The sequence below is a fragment of the Corvus moneduloides genome, chromosome 3 (assembly GCF_009650955.1).
Source record: "Corvus moneduloides isolate bCorMon1 chromosome 3, bCorMon1.pri, whole genome shotgun sequence".
Taxonomy (NCBI): Eukaryota; Metazoa; Chordata; class Aves; order Passeriformes; family Corvidae; genus Corvus; species Corvus moneduloides.
In genome coordinates, this window is record NC_045478.1 from 110,820,603 (window position 1) to 110,843,347 (window position 22,745).

The window sequence follows — 22,745 nt, forward strand, 5'->3', positions numbered from 1 at the left end:
TTGCTGATTAAAATATGAGCTGGGCTTTTTCTTCTAAAAGTATATTGGCATAGGAGAGCAATGAACAGATTGTGGAAGGAAAGGTTGCTCTTGGTTTTGTTAGTCAAGCAATTCTATGAAGATATTTTAGAATTTTTGTATTTGTGACTTTCTTGAAGAAAATCCCTTCGAAAAGCTGCTGCGCTTTCTTCTGTGGTTTCAGTGAAGCATGTGGTATATAGAGTGGGGACACCCATCCTTTGGGGTATTTTCTTGCCTTGTCTTCCCATTCTATTTTGCTAAATTTTCTGTCTCCATATTGTGATCATCTTCCTTGTTTTTTGTTTTGGTAAAGTGCCTCTGGATGTGGATTTCTCTCATACTTGAAGCTGAAGGAGGAAATTCTGCTCACTACTTACTAAAATAAATATACTGGTGAGAGAAGTGAGGGGAGCAAATGCTGGTCCTGCTCTCCCATCAGCATAGCTTGGTCCTCTCAGTCTGAATTAAAACTTTAATTTGCTTCTTCATGTTGGTGCATTCCTTTATGTTCCTGGCAGAGGGAGTTCTTCAGAACTGGGAAATGTTGCTGGCTTGGGTTTGGATTGCTCTGCTTTGGGGGTGTGTTGTTTTTTCCTGGTGGCACAAATACAGTTCCCATCAAAGTGAATGGGCTGGTGTGGGTGTAAGCCAAGGATGAGAACCCAACACCAAGTAGCGAAGAGTTCTGAAGTACAAGAGGATGACCTCATTACCAAGCAAGATTTTGCAGAAGCTGCGAGCAGAGTCAGCCTGCAATTTTAAGTCACCCAAACAAGCCACAAGAGTGAATTTACAGTTCAAAACACAGCAGATTATTTCACTTTCAATTTATCAGGGGAAAAAAAAAAAAAAAGCTTGTGTCCTCATTTCATTTGCAGGATCTGCCTGTAGCCCAGTTTTTTTTTGGGAGAGCTTTAGTTCTGGTGGGGTTTAAATGTGAATCATGGGTGAGGTATTGTTTTTATTGTAATGGGCAGAAATGATCAACAGCTCAATGGAAAAGTATGTATGAAAGGAAATATGGCCAGCACTTCAGTGCCTAAAATGGTTATTAAACCAGTTGGGGTTTCATTTGAAAAGTCAGTTATTAAGTAGGTAGTCTCACCTCACTGTCATAAAATGCCAGGCAGGATAGCAGTGGGAACACTGCCTTTACTCAGGATATTTGTGTGGGGGATCTTGGGTGCATCTTTTAATCATGATTTGAATGTATTGTATCTTGACTTTGTCTTAGTTAGACCCATTTTTCCCACTATGATTTGTTTTGCTGTTGGCTTTAGGAATGCACGGATTCTTGCACTGGTGTGTCAAAAATCTGAGTAGCAATTTTTTTCCCAGCAGAGATGCATGGAGGTTTAGTACTTTTAAGTGGAGATGTGAACTCCATTGAAAATCATTTGTGGGTGGATTTGCAGCTGGGCTTCATGATGGAATTCAGGTCATCAGCCAGAAAACAAAGCTGGAATGGAGTCAGGAGTCTGCACAAGAGGCTCATAGGTCTGGAAGTGGGACCAGAAGTGTAGTCATCATACAGCGGAAAGTGTATCATGGGGGGCGGGAGGGAAGTCTGGAAGTTAAGTCAGTATCAAAAATCACTCAGACACAACTGCAAAACTAATAAGGTAGGTATAATAAGGGTAAACGATTAACCAAGAGATAACTCCTAAGAAATTTAAAGAGAAAATAATTTGTACTAAATAAACAATTGCTTGGGAAACCACACTGATTTTCAGTATGTTTGTCCTTTGGAGTATAAGGTGAGGAAGTGCTGACTTACCTGTCTAGTCATCCAAGGAGTTTTTGAGGAGTAACACAGAACTTGATTCTCCTGTTCTTTGAGTTATTCAAGTAGAAAATAATCCTTTGTGTAAGAAAAAGTGAAATTACCTGCTTTCTTTGCTACTTAGCAGTAACTTTTCAATATGTCTGCATAGAAATTGAAGCTAGAATTTGCATTGATGTTTATTTTGGGTACTGGAGTGTTTCCAAGGTGTCTTTTTAGAGTCTGGATCCTGTTCTCTGCCCCACGGAAGAGTTTCTGCTCAGATGTGCTGCTGGCTGTGGGGAAATGTCCACAGGCACAGAGAGCAGGAGGACAATGATGACATTACTGTATGGACTGGAGGACCTTTCTCTATAAATACACGTTATTTTTCCTGTTCAATGACTGATGCTGAGAGAGGTTTTTAGATGAGCTATTTTTAAGGGAGCATGTTATCCACTAAGGATGTAATTATGTGTTGCATGAGTTTTACTATAAACTGTTTACATATTGATCTTGTTATATATTAAGCTGTTTCTTCCTTATCTTCAACAGGCAGCCAGATAAACTAGTGGTGGTTTGGACAAGAAGAAGCAGAAGAAAATCCTCTAAGGTTAGTTGATTCATTAATAAGTCCCACCTTCAGTGACAAGCAGTGTCAGTGGTTTGAGGGACTGTTTTTTTGAATGTGGGGAGCAGCCAAATAAATAAATGAGAAATATTTTAGTTGTTGACTTTTCTTTTTAACTCAGTTTATCCATAAAGTTCAGAATAAACTGCTGTTGATGTCAGTGCTAATTTATGGGAGCTCTTAACTCTGATTTCAGCTTTGGTTATTTGTTTAGCAGAACTGTATCACTGTGAGTTCAATTCAGTTATTACTTGCTAGACCTAATTAGAAAGGAGAATTCATTTCTTTATTAGAAGTTATTTTAAAAGTAGTTAATTAGAAAAAAAGTAATGAAGAATCTGACATCCCATCAATAGGCTGATGAAGCCTGAATAAGAGGCTATTTCACAACTTGAAATGCTACAAATAAAAAAGAATAAAAGCAGGGTCTTTCAGCCCAGCAGTGTATCTTTGAAGTGAATTTTTACATTTTACTTCTACAAACACTGTGGGCAAACCTGTGAATTTGTGTTTCCTGACTAATAGCTTGGTAGCTTGAGGAATGGGAAGCTCTGAGTGAAGTCTATCCAGTTTCTGGACATTGATAAAGTTTGTCTTGCATGGGAGCAGGAGTGCATGCTCTTTTCCTCCCTTCCCAGGAGCATCTCCTCTTGGAGATGATTTAGTCTTGCTCATTCCCTTTCCCCATGCTGTGGCCTCTTAGCCCGTTTGGGTTTATGACAAATGATCTTGTCAGAGAAGAAATTTTGGAAGTTACAATAATTCTTTGACACTTCAGTTTAAAAAAGAGATGGTCTAAGCTTCTTTTTCTTTTTTGTGAGTGCATTGGTGTAACACAAAATGATGTTTCAAAGAACTCTGTGATAGTGGAGAGAGGGTATCCATGATAGAGAAGACATCTTGAAATAATTATGTTGAAGAACTTAAATATTTAGAAAATGTGATACACAGTTTACTGCCCTGCTCAGGAGATACTTTGGGTTTATGTTTTTCTGGTACTCCTCTTTTTCTGACTTCCTTTTCTGATTGTCATGCGTGTTTGTTGTATTTTGTCTTTTAACTTGAGGTATAAGCTATTCTAAGCTGTTTCAGATAAAGACTGGTTCCTGACTGCACAACTAAGTGTTGTGCATCCAGAATTCTGCTTCAGGTTATGAAAACCCAAAGGTGCTACCTGATGAGTAAACAAGGGTGTGAACTCAGTCTGGTACCTGTTCCTGTTCCATGTTCCATACTCTTCAGCAAAGCCAGTCAGACTATTCCTGTTTCACTGAAGGATCAACTGGCTCAAGTCCCTTTGAATTTATAGCACGGGGTGTATCCAGGCAGTAACTGCTGATGTCAGTAACTGGTGTCTGATATGGCTCACCCTATAACTTCTCTATATTAATTTCATTTAATTTCTGTTGCACAGAGAGAGAAACATTGTATCAAACAGTAAGTGCAGTGCTTACACAAGTGTTGTAACCTTGAAAAGCTTGGTGAAAAAAAAGGTATTTGTCCATAAATGACTGCTTTGTTGGGGTTCAGAATATGTTCAGAAACAGAAGCCCTAACAAAAGTCCAGCAGGGCTTTGTGAAATGATGGGTTTCTGCCTGTCATTTTATAGGATCCAATGAATCCAGCATATCTCTGAGACAACAGGGTTTTCTGGCATTGGCTCAGCCTTTTGGGCTTGAAGTTTTTTTCAGCTGGGCCATAGAGTTCTGGGATATGTCCTCACTTTTGGTCACCAGTCAATAGAAGCAACTCTTGGATAAACCGGCAGATTTAAACCTGAGACTCAGAAAAGTCTTTGGCTGACTTAATCATGTTTAGTAAGATCCCACAAAGGTACTTTGAAAGAGGCTGAGTGGCCCTAAAATCTGGGCAGAGCATAGAGTTAATTTTAAAGCTTAGGTAGTTGATATGACTTGAGCTGTTTGGGTCAAAAACTGTAGATCAATAGATGTGCTTGATCTCTTAGTCATCCTGCCAGTAAAATACTTTATTCAACATACTTGTTTCATCTAATTGCTTTATTGGAAGCAAGTCAAATGAATATTTCCTCTTATTTTATTTTTGATGGACACTGGGTTCAGTGAGTACAAAGCATTAATAATTGTCTATGTTCTTCAGCTTCTTGAGAGGGAGGAAGGGAGGGATGAGGTTTTAACTTACTGTAAAGATGTTGTGAAGACTTTTTTGGAGGTTATGTTTTCTGAACTTCTCAGATCATTAGGGTTAATGAGGGATATCACCAGCAGATAGTTCACAAACTCACAAACATGGCCCTTTGGATACTGTCCAGTAGTTCTGTGTCTCTTTTGTACTGGGAAAGTACAAGAGATGTATTAAGCAAAAATGTCATGCAGCTGGAAGATGGAGGTGTGGATGTACACTGGGATGCCTGCTCTAACTGATATAATCTTAAGATGCCATTGAGCTGAAAGCTGAGTTCTTGATGTCCTTTGATGCCCTTGTTTTTGTGGGTTTCCATGATTTTGATATGCCTCCTGGCCCACATACTCTCTTTCCAAGTAAACTACAGCAGTCCCTTTATTAAAAGAAATAATGAGAGACATCATGTGCAAGAGTCTGAATATTTTACTTGTTACTGTGGGAAACACAGAATAGGAGCTGTAGATGTCTTAAATTACAGTAAGTCTCAAAGTGTTGCAAATAAAAAGCAAATACTCGTTTGAAAGAGCATGTAAATAGCAGTCTGATGGGTGGATGGATACAGGACCATAAATATATCCAGCAGTTACTGACCTTAATGCAGATTTAAGTTACTTACAGTTCTATTTTGAGACCTGCTCTCCACGGGCAAGTCTAATTTCAGTGTATTTCATGAGGTGTGTCAGGACAAGATGGCTCTGTGTGGTTGGGCATCTCCATTGTGTGTGCCAGGAGTTTACATAAAATGATGATTTGCAGTTTTGCTGTACTTGGCAGAATTACTGTGCAGTCCTAGAACCAAAGTGAACTTTCAGCTTGGGGAAGGTGGGAGTCACCTGTCCGCTGGTGCAAATGTTGTCTGTTTGCAAAATCAGGTAGACTCTTCAAGCTTTATTTAGATGCTGTTCAGCATCCGTAGTTTATAGAAGGTGCAGCTTGTAGCAGTGGACTTGTTTAACTCTCCTTCTTCAGTACCCTGGCACACTGGCAAGTTGTCTGCCCAGGTTTTCAGGCCCTGGGCTTTTGGACCTGTCTTTTTCTTTTTTTTTTTTTTTTTTTGAGTGGTGGAAGGAATGTCTTTGTTCTAGTGTAGAGCAAGGGAAAAACGTGTTGAAAATACATTTGCCTTCGTTTCACTGGGATGCTCTCAAATTTCCAGGCTTTGAACTAAGAAATTTCAGTTTGAAATTAGATGTTTCCATGATGTCAAGGAGGTACTTTCTACTATTCCTGTGAACAAATAGAGGCTTATAGTTGAATTATACACTTCTGAAGAATCAAATTTGCACTTGCTTCTGAGAGCCTGGCAGAATTATTCTTCAAAGATTCTTTTTGTATCAAAGCTGAAAGAAGGTGCCTTGCCTGTGATTTCAGCACTTCTCTTGCAGGTTTATCAAAAACTGTTCAAGCACAAAGGAGAAGGAACAATGCTGAGAACAGGGAAAGAACTTGAGCAGTGACTAGTAAGACCCAAGAGAGGCAAAGGGGCAGGGAGCAAGAAGAAGCCCTTGTACACAACAGCAGCCTGGCCAGCATTTTTTCAAGGTTCTGCCATCAATAAAGCAGCAGTTGGGTCACCTGTTTTGCCGTCCTTGGCAATCTGTTGCCTTTTCTGGCTACTTTATTGCCCACTCCCAGCCCTGCCTGTCCCTGCCGGGCTGGAGTTCCAAAGGCATGCTGTAACCCTGATGTGTTGGTGACTGTCTGGGACCAACACAGTTCAATAATGCCACTCCTGGGGCTTCTCAGCTTTCTAGTAAAGTTACAAAATCATACTGTGATTGTAATCCCTGATTGTAAATTGGGGGGTCATTAAAACCCTTCTTTTTTCCAGGAGTCCCATAAAGTTGACTTGTGGTGACATTCTGAGGTGCAGTGATGGCTGCCCCACAAAATGATGAGAAAAATAACTCTGCATTCAGGTTTTTTTGTTTGTCTGGGTTTTGATTTTTTGTTTGTTTGGTTGGTTTTTTTCTAATAAGAAACCCTATAGGTGGTGTTGGAAACTGATTCGAGAAGGGGAAGAGGCTCTTTATCTGACCATCACCTGTTGTGGACAGTGAATAAGGCAAGATTTGGTGAACGAAATAGCTTGAATCATGTATTTAAGGAGTATGTCATGAATGTGTGTGTGTGAAATTAAGCTTGAAGGGGCAGCCCAGTGCTACAGGACCTGTGGTGGAGATGAAGTTTTGCTCATTTCCCAAGCTTAGCAGTCTTTCTGTAGCTTTTTAGCAGTAATACACATACTCGTAATGGCAGTTGTAACACATGTGCACTCCCATGAATTGAAAACATTCATGGGAAGACCTGTGGGAATCTGCTGGTTTCCTTGTCTGCTCTAAAGGGGCACTGACAGCAATGTGATCAAAGGCTGCCTGGAGTTTCCAGGCCTTTGAACTTCCTTCTTTGGCACGTGTTGGGTTTTTTGGACTGCATCCCAGGGCAGGAGTGTGACTGGAGTGTTGTTCTGGTGCCCAGCCTCTTTAACGGGTGGGCCAAGCACAGTGATTTCAAGATGATCATGGGGGGCATGCAAGCTGTAGTCTGGAGTATGGTCCTTAATTTGTCTCCCTTTGTGACACTGAACTGTGGTACAGAAGAAAAAGGAGAAGCCATTCACAAACTGCTGGTTTCCTCTGGTGTGAGGGAATTGGCAGCTTTTCCCAGTCCATTCTTTTTCCAGTAGGTCCATTAACAGCCATATACAACTCTGGCTGTCCTGGATGGTGAATGGCTTCGGTGGGACACATCTCACGGAGCAAATCCTTGTGCCTCACTGCTGGCATGGAGGCACCAGATGAAGGATCTGGCTGCTTAATGTCAGCTCTTCCTTATGAGTTTGGTTGGTTTTTTTCCTTTTCTGTCTAAATGTTTTGCCTGGATAACACTGAGAAGAGGAATTATTCTTACAAGCTGAGCTGCCCTAAGCACTACTGGAGCCAGTTGAGCTCCTGCTTGCTTCTTGTGTCCTTAACAGCCTGTCACACAGACAAGTAGCAGAGCTGGCCTGATCACTGGCAGCTGGCAAAAATTTTATAAGGAAAAGAAAATCAGCAGTTTTCTGGCTCACAGTAAAGCCACTTTTGTGGCTGCAGGTGAGGAATAATCATAGGTCTGTTTCTGATGAGTTTTGCTTTTAAAACCCAATATTGACAGCTTGGCAATAAGAACGTATTTTTTATTCATAAATATAAACTGTTCCATAATTTGCAGCAGGCTCAAAATATTATGGTCAGCTCTAGGATCTTACAGAAAAGTAACATGAAATTATCCTGCACAACAGAGGCAGGATGAGGCAAGGTGGTAGTGAAGAAAGCAGAAAGGAGATGAGGTGTCTGAAAGGGTAGGTTCCTGAAATAATGTAGCATCAAGTCTCTCTTTCCAGTTCAAGCACAGCAAAAGAGCTGTGGTGTTCACATCAGAGGTGGTGGATTGCAAAGCTGGCTGCCTGGATTGGAGCTGTTGTTTTAAAGAGAAAAAGGAATCTCAAAACTGGATAGCCTGAAGTGCTCATGCAGATCTGTAGGCTCATCTCCATGGCCATTCTTTAAGAGATTTCCTTGTCTCCCAGTCATCAGTTTTGTGCCAGAGCAATGCCGTAGGTTGGACAATGTCATTCACAGCCCAACTCTATTTATAGGGCACTTCAGCAGCCCGTCCTGTAGCTCCTGATTTAAAAGAGCTTTCATGCTGTGTTGTCTTCGCTCGTTTTCTACTGGCAGAAAAAGGGAAGAGTTGCCTTTTGCTTTGAAACGCAACAGAGCCCTTCTGCTTCTCTTTCTAGACCATGGCTCCCATCCCTGAGATTTGGAGACAAGTCGGGCAAGGGCAGGGCTGTGGATGAGGCACCTGCTGCTGGCAGTCACTTCTGCTTAGCTGCTCCAAGACAATGGGAGATGGCTGGTGAAGATCAGTGGCAAATGAGGAAAAAGTGGGTCTAAAGGCACAACCACCCGATGGAAAATGGAGTTGGGGGGGATTAGGGTGGAAATGTACTGTGCAGGTGCAGCACCTCCCCTTGGCTGACAGCAAGTCTTTGTCACCTGCAGAGGTGGCCTGATCCAGCTCCAAGTCAAGGCTTATAATTTGGGAGTTGAAAAGGTTTTTTGATATAGGCCAGATGCAACTTGGAGAAACTGCAGCATAGAGGTGCCTGGCATGAGCAATGTTGCATTAGCATAACACTCTGCATCTTAATTTTAAATTACTGTCATTTGCTGGTTCCCTGTGTTTCTCCTGCTTTGCTTTCCCCTTTCCCTTTCTCCTTCCCAACAACCCAGACAGTCCTTTTGATGTTATCTTTTTCTGTCGTGCTGTTTGTGTGATACAGTGTTTATTTTTCAAAGTGAGAGGAGGACTTAATAACATTCATGATCACAGAACAGCTTTGCTTTAAAAGCTCATTAGTTAGAGCTTGTCTCCTGGTTGCTGCTTTCAGTGACAGAAAAACATATATATCCCTGTGTGTTTATTGTGTCTCACTGACTTTCCTGGTGGGAGGAAATGCTGATAAAGGGCTTGAAGTGAAGCGTTGGCTGCACCAGTGAATGCTCATTTTCTAGGTTTGTTTAATAGATGGAACAAGTGATCCTCAACTGAGCAGTGCCTGGACCTTGGACAGCAAAAGTTTGGCATAATTGTCTGTATTGACCAAAGCCAGCAGGAAGGTGCAGGTTTCAGACACTGTGAGCTCCAATTAGTTTTGTGCAAACTGGTACCTGGAAAGAGGATGGGCTGCCCCTATGGAGGAGAAGTGATTTATGTTATGAGATGCTACCAGAGGACATGGCAGATGAGCTTGTGCCTGGCTCTGGATCACTGCCTTGTGTCTGCTGAAGATCTCCGTGGGCAAGCTGGGAGTGATGCAGGGGGCTGCGGGTTCTGTGGGACAGAGACACACAAACTGCAGCTCCAGTGGCTGTGGTAGTAATGACATCTACTGTGGAGTGTTTTGCTGCTCACAAAATACCTTTTTCTTGTAAAACATACAGGTTTTCTTTGTATTGTTTGGTGTCGTTTGCTCAGTTATTCAGAAAATACATCCAGGCCTTCTTTAGAATTATGTGATTAGACTGAAATTCGTGGAGTAAAAATAGTAGAAATTGGGTTCTTTCAAGTTGCTCTTACTTTAAAATTCCAAGTTGCTACTCTGCAAGCACAAAGCATAGACGCTCACTGAAAAATCTGATCTAATTAGGCATCTTTGGGAGCTGCAGTTTCAAGCAGAGCACCAAAGATTAAAAAATTTGTGATAAAACCACAGGAGAGCTGGCAATGTTTGGCACTCCCTACTGTACATGGCAGCAGAGAGCTGCTGCCTCTATAGAGATGGGACTGCTTCTCCAGCTTTGTTTTTCCAATTTTGGTACAGCAAAGTCATCCTTAAAGTTGCCCAGGTTGCCCTAGGGTGCCTTGAGAACCTGAGTCACAAGTCCTGCTAACCTTACTAAAGCAAAAATATGTTCTAATAGCCTGAATCTGAAGTTCTGAGTGTTGGAAGGAGGATAAAATTGCAATGAGTGATGCTCTAGAATTAAGAAAAGAAAAAAGCCAAGTTAATTGGCTTCTGATAACAGTAAATAGATTGTACAGTCTTTCCTGATAAAACTTCCACAGGTTTCTAATAACACCCTGGCTCTGTAGCTGTCACTTCTGCAGCAGCATCCTTCCTTCATTTGTCTTACAACATCACAAAATAGATCAGGCTGAGCTTGGAAAAAGGCATACTTACTCCAAACCAGAGCAGAAATGCTCACACAGTGTTTTTTAAGGGCTAGCTGTTAAAATGTAAATACAGGCCATACACCAGTCCAAACTGCTGCTCAAAGGTAGACAAGTTCTCAGCCTATTTAACTGTTGGGCTTTTTGTTACCTTGTCTAGGTGTAGGTACCACAGTATATTAATTCTTATAAACTTAAATGTTTTAGTAGCATATTAAATTGTTGTTTCCACTCTTCTTTCCTGAAGTAAAACTTCTTGCTCTATTTAGGTGTAAATGTGATTAAACCTGCGCTGTGTGTTGTACACAAAATAAAGCTCAGCTTGCTACAGAAATCCTGACCTTACAGCCTTAATTTTTGCAAGGCTCTAAGTATCCTGACCTGTGCTATGTAATAAGAAAGCAGAGCTTAGGGCCTTGTGAGGATCAGCTTTAGTTCAATGGAAAAGTCTCCTAGTGGTCTGAGTTTCCTTACTGTCATTCTTAATTATGTCCTTCGAAATGTTCAGTAGAGGCATGGGTTGAAGAACGTGACCTTTTTGGAGTCAGTGATATGCTACTTTTACCTGCATGCCCTGGGTCCTCTGGGAGTCAAGTCAGCACTTTTATAATGGCTTTAAGCAACTGGGTTTTTTTCTTCCTTTAGGCACACAGCTGGCAGCCTGGCATCAAGAACCCATACCGTGGGGTGGTGGTGTGGCCTGTACCTGAAAATGTTGAAATTACTGTGACTCTCTTCAAGGTATGTTTTTTTTTTAAAGCATAATCTTTACTATTTCCTAAACAATACATGAAAAATTCTATCTGGAAATGCCAGATTATAGTCACAAGGTCTAATCTTGCTGGTTTTAAATTGTTAACTGCACAACCTTATGTCCTCAGTTCAAATCTGGGGGAGAGGGATGGTCTGTTCCCTGCCAAAGCTGACTTGTGTGGTTAACACACTGAAATACCCATTGAGCTGATTGTGTTGGGGCATTGGCACAGAGTTCAGCACATGTGTAGCTGTGCACCTAGTACATGTGTAAGGACTTGGCATGGGTTACAGCCTGGTGGGTTTTCTTTAAATACTGGAAGGCAGAAGTTGTCGTAACAGTCATTTCTAGACTTCCTTGTTCAGTTGCAGTGCACACTATTGGCTGCAACAGAATCCAGCTCCTCACTTCCCATTATTTAGAATGCTACACAAACATCACAGCTCTGATGTGATTGCAGCTGTAGGGGTGGATGTGGAGGATTTGAATACTATAGAGAATGATAAGATTTTACAGAGTTTTTTTTTAAACTGCATTTGTTCTACTTAAAGAGAAGTTTATTTGTGTGGCTGTGAAGCAGGAGGAGGAAGTGATAGTTATGCTAGAACTTATTTCCCAAATATCGTTGGGCAAGGCCCTTTCTGCATAAAGATAAACAGTGCAGCTTTGCATGTGTAACAGTGTAGGAGGCTGAAGATTTCTGGGATTTTCATTCCATAGTTTTTCCTCGTTCTTTACTCTGGTGCCTTCATCTACATTCTGGCTGTTCTTTTTTCTAACTGCTCTCTTTGCAGCTTAAGGCAGCAGTAACATACTTCTTTCTAAGTAGTAATATTTGTATTTCTTTGTCTTGGGGACTCTCCTCAGTAACTGCTTGGATGTGGCTTCTGATTAGCCTTAGAATGGGAATTTATTACTTGGTTCATTAAACCTAAAATAAGGGGGTTGTCTTTTATTTTTCCCCTTTATTTTTTTCTTCCTGCCTTTGGGATTACCGATGAACACAAACTTTTCAGGTTGCAGTGATGCTATCATAAATTTGTCTCTCTTCTTCACACATAGTCTTCAACTGAGCTTCAAAAGTTCACTACCAAAAATTGTTTGCTTCAAGGACCTCTACTTGGACTAAGAAACATGTCAGCATTATGTGGCAATGCTACGTCTGTACAATCTGAATGTGGTTATGCAACACTGTAAATGTTGCTTGATATTTTCAACATTTAAAGTGAAGCAGAAATGTACACAAATCTTGATTGTGATTACAATGTTGCATGAAGAATGAGAAACAAAGTTTCTTTTGGCTGCAGCTCTGTGGTACTGTAGCTTTGTAGTGAAGGTGGCTTCCAGCCTTCTCTTGCCATCCCATTTTTTTATTTACACTTGCACTGCTTCGGGGTTCTGTTATGTAGAACAGCACAGCAGCCTTGTTAGTTGTGTAACTAAGACTGAGGGTAGACCATCTAGTGAGGGACAGAAGGGCCTCTGGAGCCAGTGTCAGGTATTACAAAAGCTTAATTTTACCCAGCACTAATTCTGCAGGCTGTTCACTGGACTTCTTCCTCTCCCCCCAAAATGAGCCTGCCTGTCACAAGAATTGGTCTGGGAGGAGAGGTAGGGGCGTGAATAACCCCGGCAGCTGTGCCTTCTGTAAATGGTACCCACTGGTCTCTGGGGGAATGAGCACTGGATTTATAATCAAGATATTGAGAATCATCACACTGTCAGGCAGCTCTTACTATAAAATCTGCTCTAATTGATCCTCTGGCTCTTCTAACAAGAGTGCCTGTACATGGCCAAACACCCTTTGTTCTCTGTAAGGGGATGCAAGTGTGGCACAGAGCAGCTTTTCGAGCGAGCAGTGTGGTGCCCCAGGAGCACCATACCTGTGTGAGACCAGCAGCCTGCCTGAGTGAGCTGTGAGGGGCAGGGGGCTGCAGGCAGAAGATGGTGTTAGCCCAGTCCAGGCTGTGCCCAGTCCCCTGATGGCTTTGTTGGCTCTGTGGTGCTTCAGCTGCAGCACAGGACATGTCCCAGCACCCACAGAGCTCACATTTCTATAGCTGGTAGGTTCTGGGTGAAGGCAGTCAAAAAGAACTGGCTGTTTGTCACTCAGCTGGTGCATTCTCTGGGCAGCGCTGGAGCAGTGGGAAGGGAAGTGTGCGATGGCACACTGCAGCCGCCGTTCTGGGAGCTGACTTGGAAGTGGGGTATTCACATTGTTCCTTCCTCTAGAAGAAAGGGGACAAAAAGACTGAAAACAGTAAAGCTCAGAAAAAGAAGCTGCTCATCTTGCAGTTCTGTAAAAATCTTTTTTGGAGCCAATCCCCTGCGAAGGAGGGTGATTATTGAAGGTTTGGCACTTTGCAGTACGTGCACTCAGCCTGGCCTCATTTAACAAACAGGAGTTGTTCACTTTCCCCACCACCTGAGAAGCTCAGGGAGCTGCTGCCTCTGTGTCCACCCTGGCAGAGCCCACAGCTGGGAGCTGGCTGCTCTGACAGAGCTGTGTAGCAATCACAGATAACAAATGAGTGCAGTGGTGCTGTTGGGAAGGGCAGTGCAGGGAAGGGAAGGAGTGGGCTCCAGACAGACAGCTATGTGTTGTGGGAAATGATTCACACGGTAGTGGCAGTGCATTCGTAAGTGGCTGTTGAAATGTGTTGCCGGTAGGATTAGGAGATAAGTCAAGGTTTCAAGTGCTGATGAGAATGTTGAGAGTCTCCTCTCCACTAGTCAGCGGTGGACGCTTGAGAGCTGGCTAAACAAAGTCCCTGTGATCAGTCAACAGATGAGATATTCTGCATTATCTGCACAGCCCTACTTTGGGTGTTAGCTTCTTTACAACGACATATTTGTAATTCTTACGCAAGCAAAGTACTGAAGAGATTACAACCTTCATTAGGAAAACCTTAATTTCAAATAAATGTGAGCTTTTTTGTTTGTTTGTTTGAATTAATTCTGGGCTACTGGTAAAATTTTACAATGCCCTGGAGTCATGTGGGGAAAAGCATCATATGGATATATTGATTCAGCTTCCCTTGACTAGCTGTAGCTCCTGCCCATGAGGTGCTAATTACATAAAAAGTTCCATCTGTTCTGAAAGTTTAACTTCTTCCTTTGCTGAGCTCCACACTGATGTTTAGTTATGCCTTGGGTTTTTCAACCAAACTGGGGAGAAGGAAACACTGTGAAACAATAAGCCTATTGTGCATTTAAAATCCATAATTTGTAGTGCTTTCATTGAAAGATTCACAAATACCAGAAAAACCAGGGCTGAATTCCCACTTTTTTTTTTTGTTACCGTGATTGTGCTCTCGAAGTTAATTTTTTAGAGTCCCTGCCTTAGGAAAGTTTAACTACCACATATGAAAACTTATATACTTTTCTGTCAGTTTATATACAAACACAGATCTTTATCAGCTGAGGGAGATTGTAAACCAGAAATTTTCACTGCCAAGCAAGCCCAATGCTTTTAGTAAAGCTAAATGAACATCAATTGTACAATGAGGATTTAAATTGCAACATCATTATTTTCTAGCTTAAAAGCAAAGTGACTTCTCAAGCAAAAATGTTTGTTCTTCTGGAGTAAACGTGGACTTTGCTTCATTGGATTACACAAAACACTTGTTTTGTCAGTAATGTACGTGGTTTATCACACCAATGTACCACTGCAATAACAGGGACCATTACCAACTCTTAATTCCAAGGTTTGAAAAAGACATTTTTAAAAGCATAGCTTTCTAAGCGCACAAAAGGTGTTTTTGAGTAAAATAAGAATGAAATAGATGATCAAGGCTTACTTGTATGGTTGAAAGTATTCCTGTCCCCACATATTACTCAGAAAAAATCCCTATCATTCTTCTTGAAAGCCCAAGTCAATCGTGCTTTGATTTTACAGAGTAGTAAGTGGCCATGCTGTAGCAGGAGCACTGCAACAAAGCCAATGCATTATCTCAGGGGAGGAAAAAAAAGAACCCAAATCAGCCCAAAACTTCTTCATAAAGCCATTTCTCGTAAGTAAAGACCAAGTTCAGGTTCAGAACATGCTTGTTTCAGTTTAGGAGGGACCAGGGGCTTGACCAGATACTCTTGGAGAATACTCCATAGGGGGGAAAACCAGTTCCATAGGCAAGGTGTTGTGTGTCAGATATAAAAATCGTAAACTCAGGGAAGTGAGCACATTTCAAAAAATTAAATGGTTAAAAACCTAAAGGATTAGTGGGGGACTAATTGTGGGGAAAAAAAAAAATTTAAAAAAAAGGACATTCAGTGCTTCTCACCTTTCTAGCCCAGACACTTTATAGGAAAGTGTGAGCTTGGTGTGGTGATGCACAGGGATATTTCTGCCGGTCTGCTCAGAGCTCCCTGCTTTCAGGCAGCTCCAATTAAAGCTGATCACAGTTGTATGTGATTTTCTAGACTAATCAGACCTCTGTAATCAGCATTGAAAGCAACAAGAATTGGGTCAAATTTTGAGTCTTGTGCAGTTTCAAGCAGTCAAGTACAAAAGCTGAGGACAGATGCTGGAGTACCCAGAGCATCTGCTGCAGGTCACTGGTAGAGGGAGATCACACACCCTGTCAGCGTTTGATGTGATTCAATATGACAGTCCTTAAGTAGTTATTCCCCAAGAAGAAAGACTGAAGATTAAGGCTGGTATGAAGTGATCTAATTGAAAGACAAGCTTCAAAAGCCAGGAACGCTTAGGGAGGAGGCATGGGGAAGGAAGGGAGGAAGGGACTAACAGTCTCAAGATCTTCCCTACCCACTCTGGCTGCTGATTAGGAAATGCAGCAGTCCCTTGTTTCCTGATATGTCCTTCATTCCTGTTACAAGGGATACAAAAATAAGTCTGAGTATAACCTGAATTATTGGAGAAGGTTTACCTTTCTTCAGTGTTCTGAAACCACCTTATACTCTGCAGAAAGGATCTAGTCCTTGACAAGAATGGGTTCATGATGGAGTGATCAGCAGAGAACAGAAAAATGTGACTGACATGTCCTTTGCTCTTCCCAAGTTCAGAAGAGTTGACTTTTTGGGTAGTTGGCATGTGGATGGGCAGAATGGTGTCACAGAAAGAAGGTGAAGGGTGGGATTGCAGAGAAAAGCTGATGTCCCGTCTCTTGCACAGTTCCCTACTATTTGCTTCTCGCCTGAGTGTTACTTTTGAACACTAAGGTCATCTTACCAGAGAAAAAAAAGAGAGGAAAAAAGGGTAGAGAAGAAAGGCTCTAAAATTTAGTTGAGGATACTGAAAGGAACATCAGGCTGAGACAGGAAAATGGGACCCATGTCTTGGTATTAAAACTGGCGATTCCTTTTTTACGTAGTAAAATGAGGAGGAGCAACGAGCTGTTCAGTCCACTTGTCCTAGTGCTTACGGTTTTCAATTCATGGTGAAACCATGAGTATTGGATAGAGTGTAGTTCTGCATCTGTGGTGTATTGGTGAAGCAAATACGAAGTATCAAAAAAGTATCTCTTGCCAACACCCTTCACATTACAGTGAAATGTGAGGCAATTTGTTCCTTGATCTTTTTAGGTAATTTTCATTATCATTTGCTTCTAGGAAGGAGAATGGGAATGAGGTCTGTTTATAAACTCTTGACTTTAGGTGTTTCCATCTTGTATCTGGCTTGCAGGTGAGGCGAGGTTTTGTGTGCCCTGTTACCAGAGAGTGCTTTCGTACAGTGAGCATTCCAAAGGCTGCTATGACCATTACTCCTGGAGTTATTCTTCCTTGGAATGGCATTTTTTTTTCTGAAAGCATAATCAGTTGTATAGTCCTCGAATAATAGTTTGCTAGGTAACTCCCATGAGTTTTATGTGGGAAATGAATGGAGAATATGGATTAGCCAGTGAGGGAAGTATGTGGTGTTGCGGCTTTTTTAAATTGGTATTTACTCTCTTCAAATCCAAAATAGGATGAAAGATTAGCCAGATTTATAGAAACATCACCTGTTACGGAGACCCCATGTGGAAATGTTAGCCCAAAGTGTGACATGTTGTTTGCAATAGAACCTGTGTTATGGCTGTAATCATACAAGTATCTGTTTACATGACCACGTAACAGAGTTCTAAGTTAGTTAGAAATAGGACTCTCTATGCTGCTCCTTGGGCTTCTGATAAAAGCATTTTAATGGAAGAGTGAAGCCACTGACGTGTCTGTTGCGAGAAGATGCTGAGGCTTATCTATATAAAATTTTTCAGGGTTTTCTGTTTCTAGAAACATTTTAAAGCTAACAAGAAACATGGCTTTTTTTTTAAAAAAAAAAAAATCTGGATTCACCTTTAAATCTGAAATATCCTACACATATGCAAAGTATCCATATCTCAGCATATTTCTTACTCTCTGAACCTTTGGTAAGGTTGTTCATTAGAGAAGTCCTTGAAGCTTTTAAGGGCTGTTTTGGGGCCATACACTGCATTTATCTTCCTAAAGTATTCACAACTTGCTTTCAAGTGTGTGCTAAAATGTTGAACATTACAAAGTCTTTGCATTATATGGTGTTATTTTGCTCTTTCAGATGATCAGAAATACTCAGCAGAGCACCTGGTTCTGTAGCCCTCAGAGGTGTGAGTTAGTTTTATTGCCACTGACAGAGAGCCTGGTTTGTCTTTATAGATTATTGCCTTGCACAAATAAAACAAGGAATGTTTTGTTTGTTACATGGGATAATAAAATATTGGACCCTGACTTTAGAAGCAGTTTTAGGTCAGCCTGCAAACTTGTACTAATAGCTTTTGGGGGAGTAAAGGGAAGAAAATTGAGCAGGATGAAATATTTAAGAGTTGAGTCATTTCTTATGGAGTAGCTTATTAAAACATAAAGTGGTTAATGATCCCATTAAATCTCATTATGTCATTTCATGCTGTATCAAAGGAAGCAATTAAACAGAAAGGTAATTGCCTCAGGTTAACTCCTAAAAATTTTAAGTATTTAACAGCTGGATTACAGAAAGTTACATCTTTAGAATTTATCTAGTATACACCAAACCCTCAGGTATTGTGTACTTTACTTACATAATGCAGAATTCCACAAACCTGATTAATGTGATGGAGATATAATTACATAATCTGGTATTTACAAGACATTAATTGGAACATGGAGATACCTTAATGTAATTCTTTATGTATCTACTTGCCCTTCTGTCCTTATGTTTACTGGTACAGCATGTTTTGACACTCATTTGTAGTATTTAAATTATTTTGTTTTTTAAAAAAACCTCTTAAAAGATTTATTCATCTATAAAAATGAACCATCCGTTTTGACATAAATTTTTAGCAACATCTTGTATTCTTTCACTGGAAGTGTTTTACAGGGGAGCTGCACAGGGAACCCACTTGGCTGGGATTTAGAGGAAGGATGTGCAGGAGGAGATGGGATGATATCCTCCTTGAAGTGTTATTGTAGTTCATCCAAAGAGGAGGTTTATTTAAGAGCACACTTCCCAAGTTTTTTGTGTACTGGAAAAATAATGAAAAAAAAATTGTTTTCTCTGTTTGTTGGCACTATAAGCCTGTTACTTACAAATTATTTTATTTTGTGTATTCAAAGAGAGCTAGTTAAAAAGTGGTACAGTACCTCTCCCCACTGTCTGACTTCAAAGCAAAACTGAAGTGAAACAAGGGTTAAAGCAAAGGCTAAGGTAAGGTGAGTCAAGAGGATTAAATGTGAGGCTTGTAGCATTCTGGATAGAAAGGAAAGATGGTACTAATGGATATAAGGTAGGAGCAAGATATCATGATGAGTGTTGTTAATTTAGAGCAGCAAGATGATTCCATGCTTGCTGTAGTGTCAGGACCAGTTGCCAAATAATAGCAAGAAAACTGCTGATGCTGAGGGGTCTCATATATGATGTTGGGAAATGCTGATGATATGGAAGTGACATTTATCTGCAAGTACGTATAGCATGCAAGCATGGGGGGCAAAGGAGTAATTGAGTGTTTTCCTGTAACTAGAAGTAGTAGGATAGAATTGAGGTACAGCAGAAGTCAAAAGAAAGACTTAAGACATGTTATCTTAGTGGATAATCTAATTTGCTAGAGGAGTAGAAGTTCTGTTGCAGTTGTTCAGAAGCAGGACTGGATGATTAATTATATTTTTTTTTAAGAAGTATTTTGTTTAAAGTAGGATCCTTGATAGAGGCATGAGAGGAATGACTTACTGTCTTCTCCACTGTTATTTTACTTTCAGACAACAACAATACAGGCCACTCCAGCAGACTGAAAGCTCATTAAATTAAAAAGAAAGCGCCAAATATATGAACTTCATTGTTATTTTTCTTCCTGTTAGTTAAAATGTTTTCTGATCCTCACATGTGATACAATAGGAATGTTGTGAACTCAGGATAAATATTTAAGAAATCTGCAGTGGAAGGAGGTGCTGTGCTGAAACTGTGACTGGATCTCTGCTTGTGCTCATAGAGTCTGGGCATAAGGAGGTTGGGGTGTGCATCTTCTCACTCCAGCTGAAAGCAAGGGACTCCCTGCACTGTTATCTGCAAGATTTAGATTTGTTGTGTTTATTTGGGAGGTGGAACTCAAGAATTAAAGAGAGATTTATCTTTTTATCTTTTTTCTTTTTTTTTTCACACTGGATGAAAGGAAACAATTACAGGCCTTTATCAGCGTCAACCTCATGTTTGTGTCTGTAGGAGTCTCTATTAAATCCTCACTGGCAATTTTACCTCAACTTGTTCATCATATAATGGACATCCAATGAAGCCTATATCCTAGCTAAAATATTTCCATCTGTCATCTTCTATGGGTAAAAATAATTCGGAGTATATGGAAATCTTGGCTGTGTTGCAATCTCTTGCATCCTGGATTATTTTTAGACTCAAATTCTCTGGTTTGTTTTTCTAGGATCCCCACGCTGAAGAGTTTGAAGACAAGGAATGGATGTTTGTCATAGAGAATGTAAGATGGAATGTTTTTATGGATTTTTTATATGTATAAGACGTAATCATTTAAAAAGATTAAAAGTTGTCCAGATGCTGAAAAAGTCTTGAATAAAATTTGAGCAGCTGAATCACAGTAGATCCTAGGTCTGTAGTAATGAGGGCTTATTAAAATACCTATTGTTATGTTACCATTAAAATACAGGGAGAGGGGAGTGCTATACTACACTGCTTGGATTCCTTCCCTGTAAGCATCAGTCTGCCTTGCATTAGTTTGCTGTGAGCAATGGAGTAAACAAGTTAGAGTTGGGTTATGACTCACTGTTTTATGGGCTGTGACACATTATTTGTGTATGAGCAGGGCAGGGAACAAGTCAGAGCTGGGTTATGACATCTGTACCTCCCAGATGGCACTGTACCCTTCTGGGGTTGAATGACACTCTTTAGGGATGAGCAGAGCTTCATTGCTTGCCTTTGATAGGTAATTTGGGGCAGGATGGGGCAGGAGGTCACGTAGTGAGGAGTGCGAGTCACGAGGTGCTCCCTGGGATCCAGTCTCGCCCTCTGCGTGTCCTGTGCACCGAGTGAAAACCCAAAAGCTGCTCCTGTGAATCTCTGACTCCTCCAAGTCAGGAGCTCCCAGAACTTCATGGAGAGCTGAGTTCCTGAGGGCTGTACAAACAACAGGCTCTGCCAAACTGCAAATGCTTGAGATTGCATAGAGCAAGTGCTTCATGAAGTACTTTTTTCCTTTCCCTTCTCTGTGCTGGGGAGCAGCTTCCGCTCTGGGGCTGCCTGGGCCGAAAAAAGGAGAAGCTGCTTTACCTGGGGTTTTCTTGAAGAGGAAACTTTGTTTTGAAATACATTTTAAAGGATTGAAGTATCAAAACAGAGTGTTTATTGCTCATTAATATGGTTTCATTATGGACTGTTTCTCAGTAATATGATTTAATTTTTATATTGCTTTTAAAAAAGAAAATGCTCTTCTACCAAGTAGTACCACATAGCACTGAAGTGTGGGGATGCAATGGATTTTGCATGGTATCTTTTTGTACCTAAAAATGCTTTTTCTTGTCAATATTGGAAAATGATTTGAATGTCTAAAGCTAAGGTTTATTCTTATTACCAGTAAGCTAACATTTAAAAGGGCTGAAAGCAATGTGCTTTATTTCTACTTTTGTTTTAAATGTCAAGTTTCTATTTTCACTTACAACACTTGTTAACACAAAACACAGTTTAGTTACTGTTTCCTGGAGTTTCCTTTTCTTTCTCATGTAGTTTATTTTAATCAGGAAAGTCTCCATCCCCAATTGTCACTTTACAAGTAGCTTGGGATAAAACAATGTCAGTGTGTTTCTCAGCCAGCCCCTCTGGGTATAGCTGGATTTCCTATGACGTTGCAGATGATTTTTTTCAGGATTTTATATGGGGCATGTGGACTGACTTTGTGTCCTGCTTTTTTTATGTGTTGGTGTATTCCATGTAGAGGGGGCAGCAGTGCATCTGCTGTTCTTGCTCTCTGCCTCACACCTTCGCTGAGCTGTGCAGGGCAATCTTCTTGTTATGTGGGAGCTTCTTTACAACCTCAGTTGTGCTGTTAGTTCATCTCACAAGAACTGCCAAATAGTCACTGGTAGGTAGATGTTCATTCTTTGGAGGATATAGAAATAGTATCCTCAGAATAATAAATTTAATAAATAGTTACGCTGCAAAAATTATTGTGGGCTAAAGCAACTGTGAAACTTGCTGCTTTCAATCACCTCTTTCTCCCTTTTTTTTTTTTTTTTTTTTTTTAATGCTGGAAGAGGTGGAGAAACTCTTTTCCCAGAGTAACAGCTCCACTTAGTGGTGGATGAAAACATGTTCATCGGTTCGAGCAAGGGACAAATGATCCTATGGCTGGCTGACATTCCAGAGCATGGAACACCTGCCTGTTAGAAATAGGGGAGCTGGGGAGGCCGGAGGTTGATCTCCTCACTCCTTAAATTGTAGGCATTTACCCTCTTCGGGCCTAATGTATGATTTGCCTGGTTTTACAACAATGTATTCATCATCAACCTGACAAGACCAGGTTACCTTTGGGAAGCATAGGGGCATTTACAGTCATTTGAGACCTTTTCCTTTCTGTCTGAGGAAGTTCTCTGCCCTGAGAGGCTGCAGGGTTTCACTTCCTCTTTGGTCAGCAGCACTCATAACACAAAATACTGAAGTCTGAAGAGCTTAGGGATGTGCTTGAATTGTGAAGCTATCTGAATTCTGCTAAAAATTTTGAGTTTGTTTCTTTTTTTAACTAGTATTAAAAGTCAATCTTGAAAATAGTTTTGTAATGCTTCAGTATTAATGAGCAAAGACCAGGTAAAAGAGAGATTCAACTGCAGTTTGATGCCTCTGCTGGCAGATACTACCAAATTCCAAACAAGTTTATGCTGCCCTTTCAGAGGGATTCTTAAGTAGTGATGAGGTAATTTGTGCAAGAAAGCCATGCTGTAAATGAAAATCAAACAAAATACTTGTTTGTTGTGGTTATTTTCTTGTTTGGGGTATATGTACATTACTTCATGGTCCATTACCTTGGTTATTTTCGATTTTTTTTCTAGCTGTATTTTTATTGCCCTAGTCACTCTGTATTTGTGTTTTAGTAGGTGAACTTTGTCATCCACTGTATGTATAATCCATAAATAGTTTGATCATAGAGCAGTTTCTTTCCATTTAAATCTTGGTATTCATTTTCCATCAGCCTTTTCCACGTCTTTACCTCCTTCACAGCTGTGTTCTTTGTATATTTACTGA

General features: G+C 40.7%; 1 protein-coding gene across 12 annotated transcripts in view; it reads left to right on the forward strand.

Annotated features, from left to right (window-relative positions):
- The window catches only part of EHBP1 (EH domain binding protein 1), a 211,345-nt gene that overhangs the window by 26,636 nt on the left and 161,964 nt on the right, over positions 1-22,745 (forward strand). For all 12 annotated transcript variants that reach the window (XM_032103502.1, XM_032103504.1, XM_032103506.1 and 9 more), the window contains exons 3-5: positions 2,339-2,396; positions 10,945-11,040; positions 19,921-19,974. In XM_032103502.1, the coding sequence (XP_031959393.1) occupies positions 2,339-2,396; positions 10,945-11,040; positions 19,921-19,974 (208 nt within the window). The remainder of the gene's footprint in view (positions 1-2,338; positions 2,397-10,944; positions 11,041-19,920; positions 19,975-22,745) is intronic.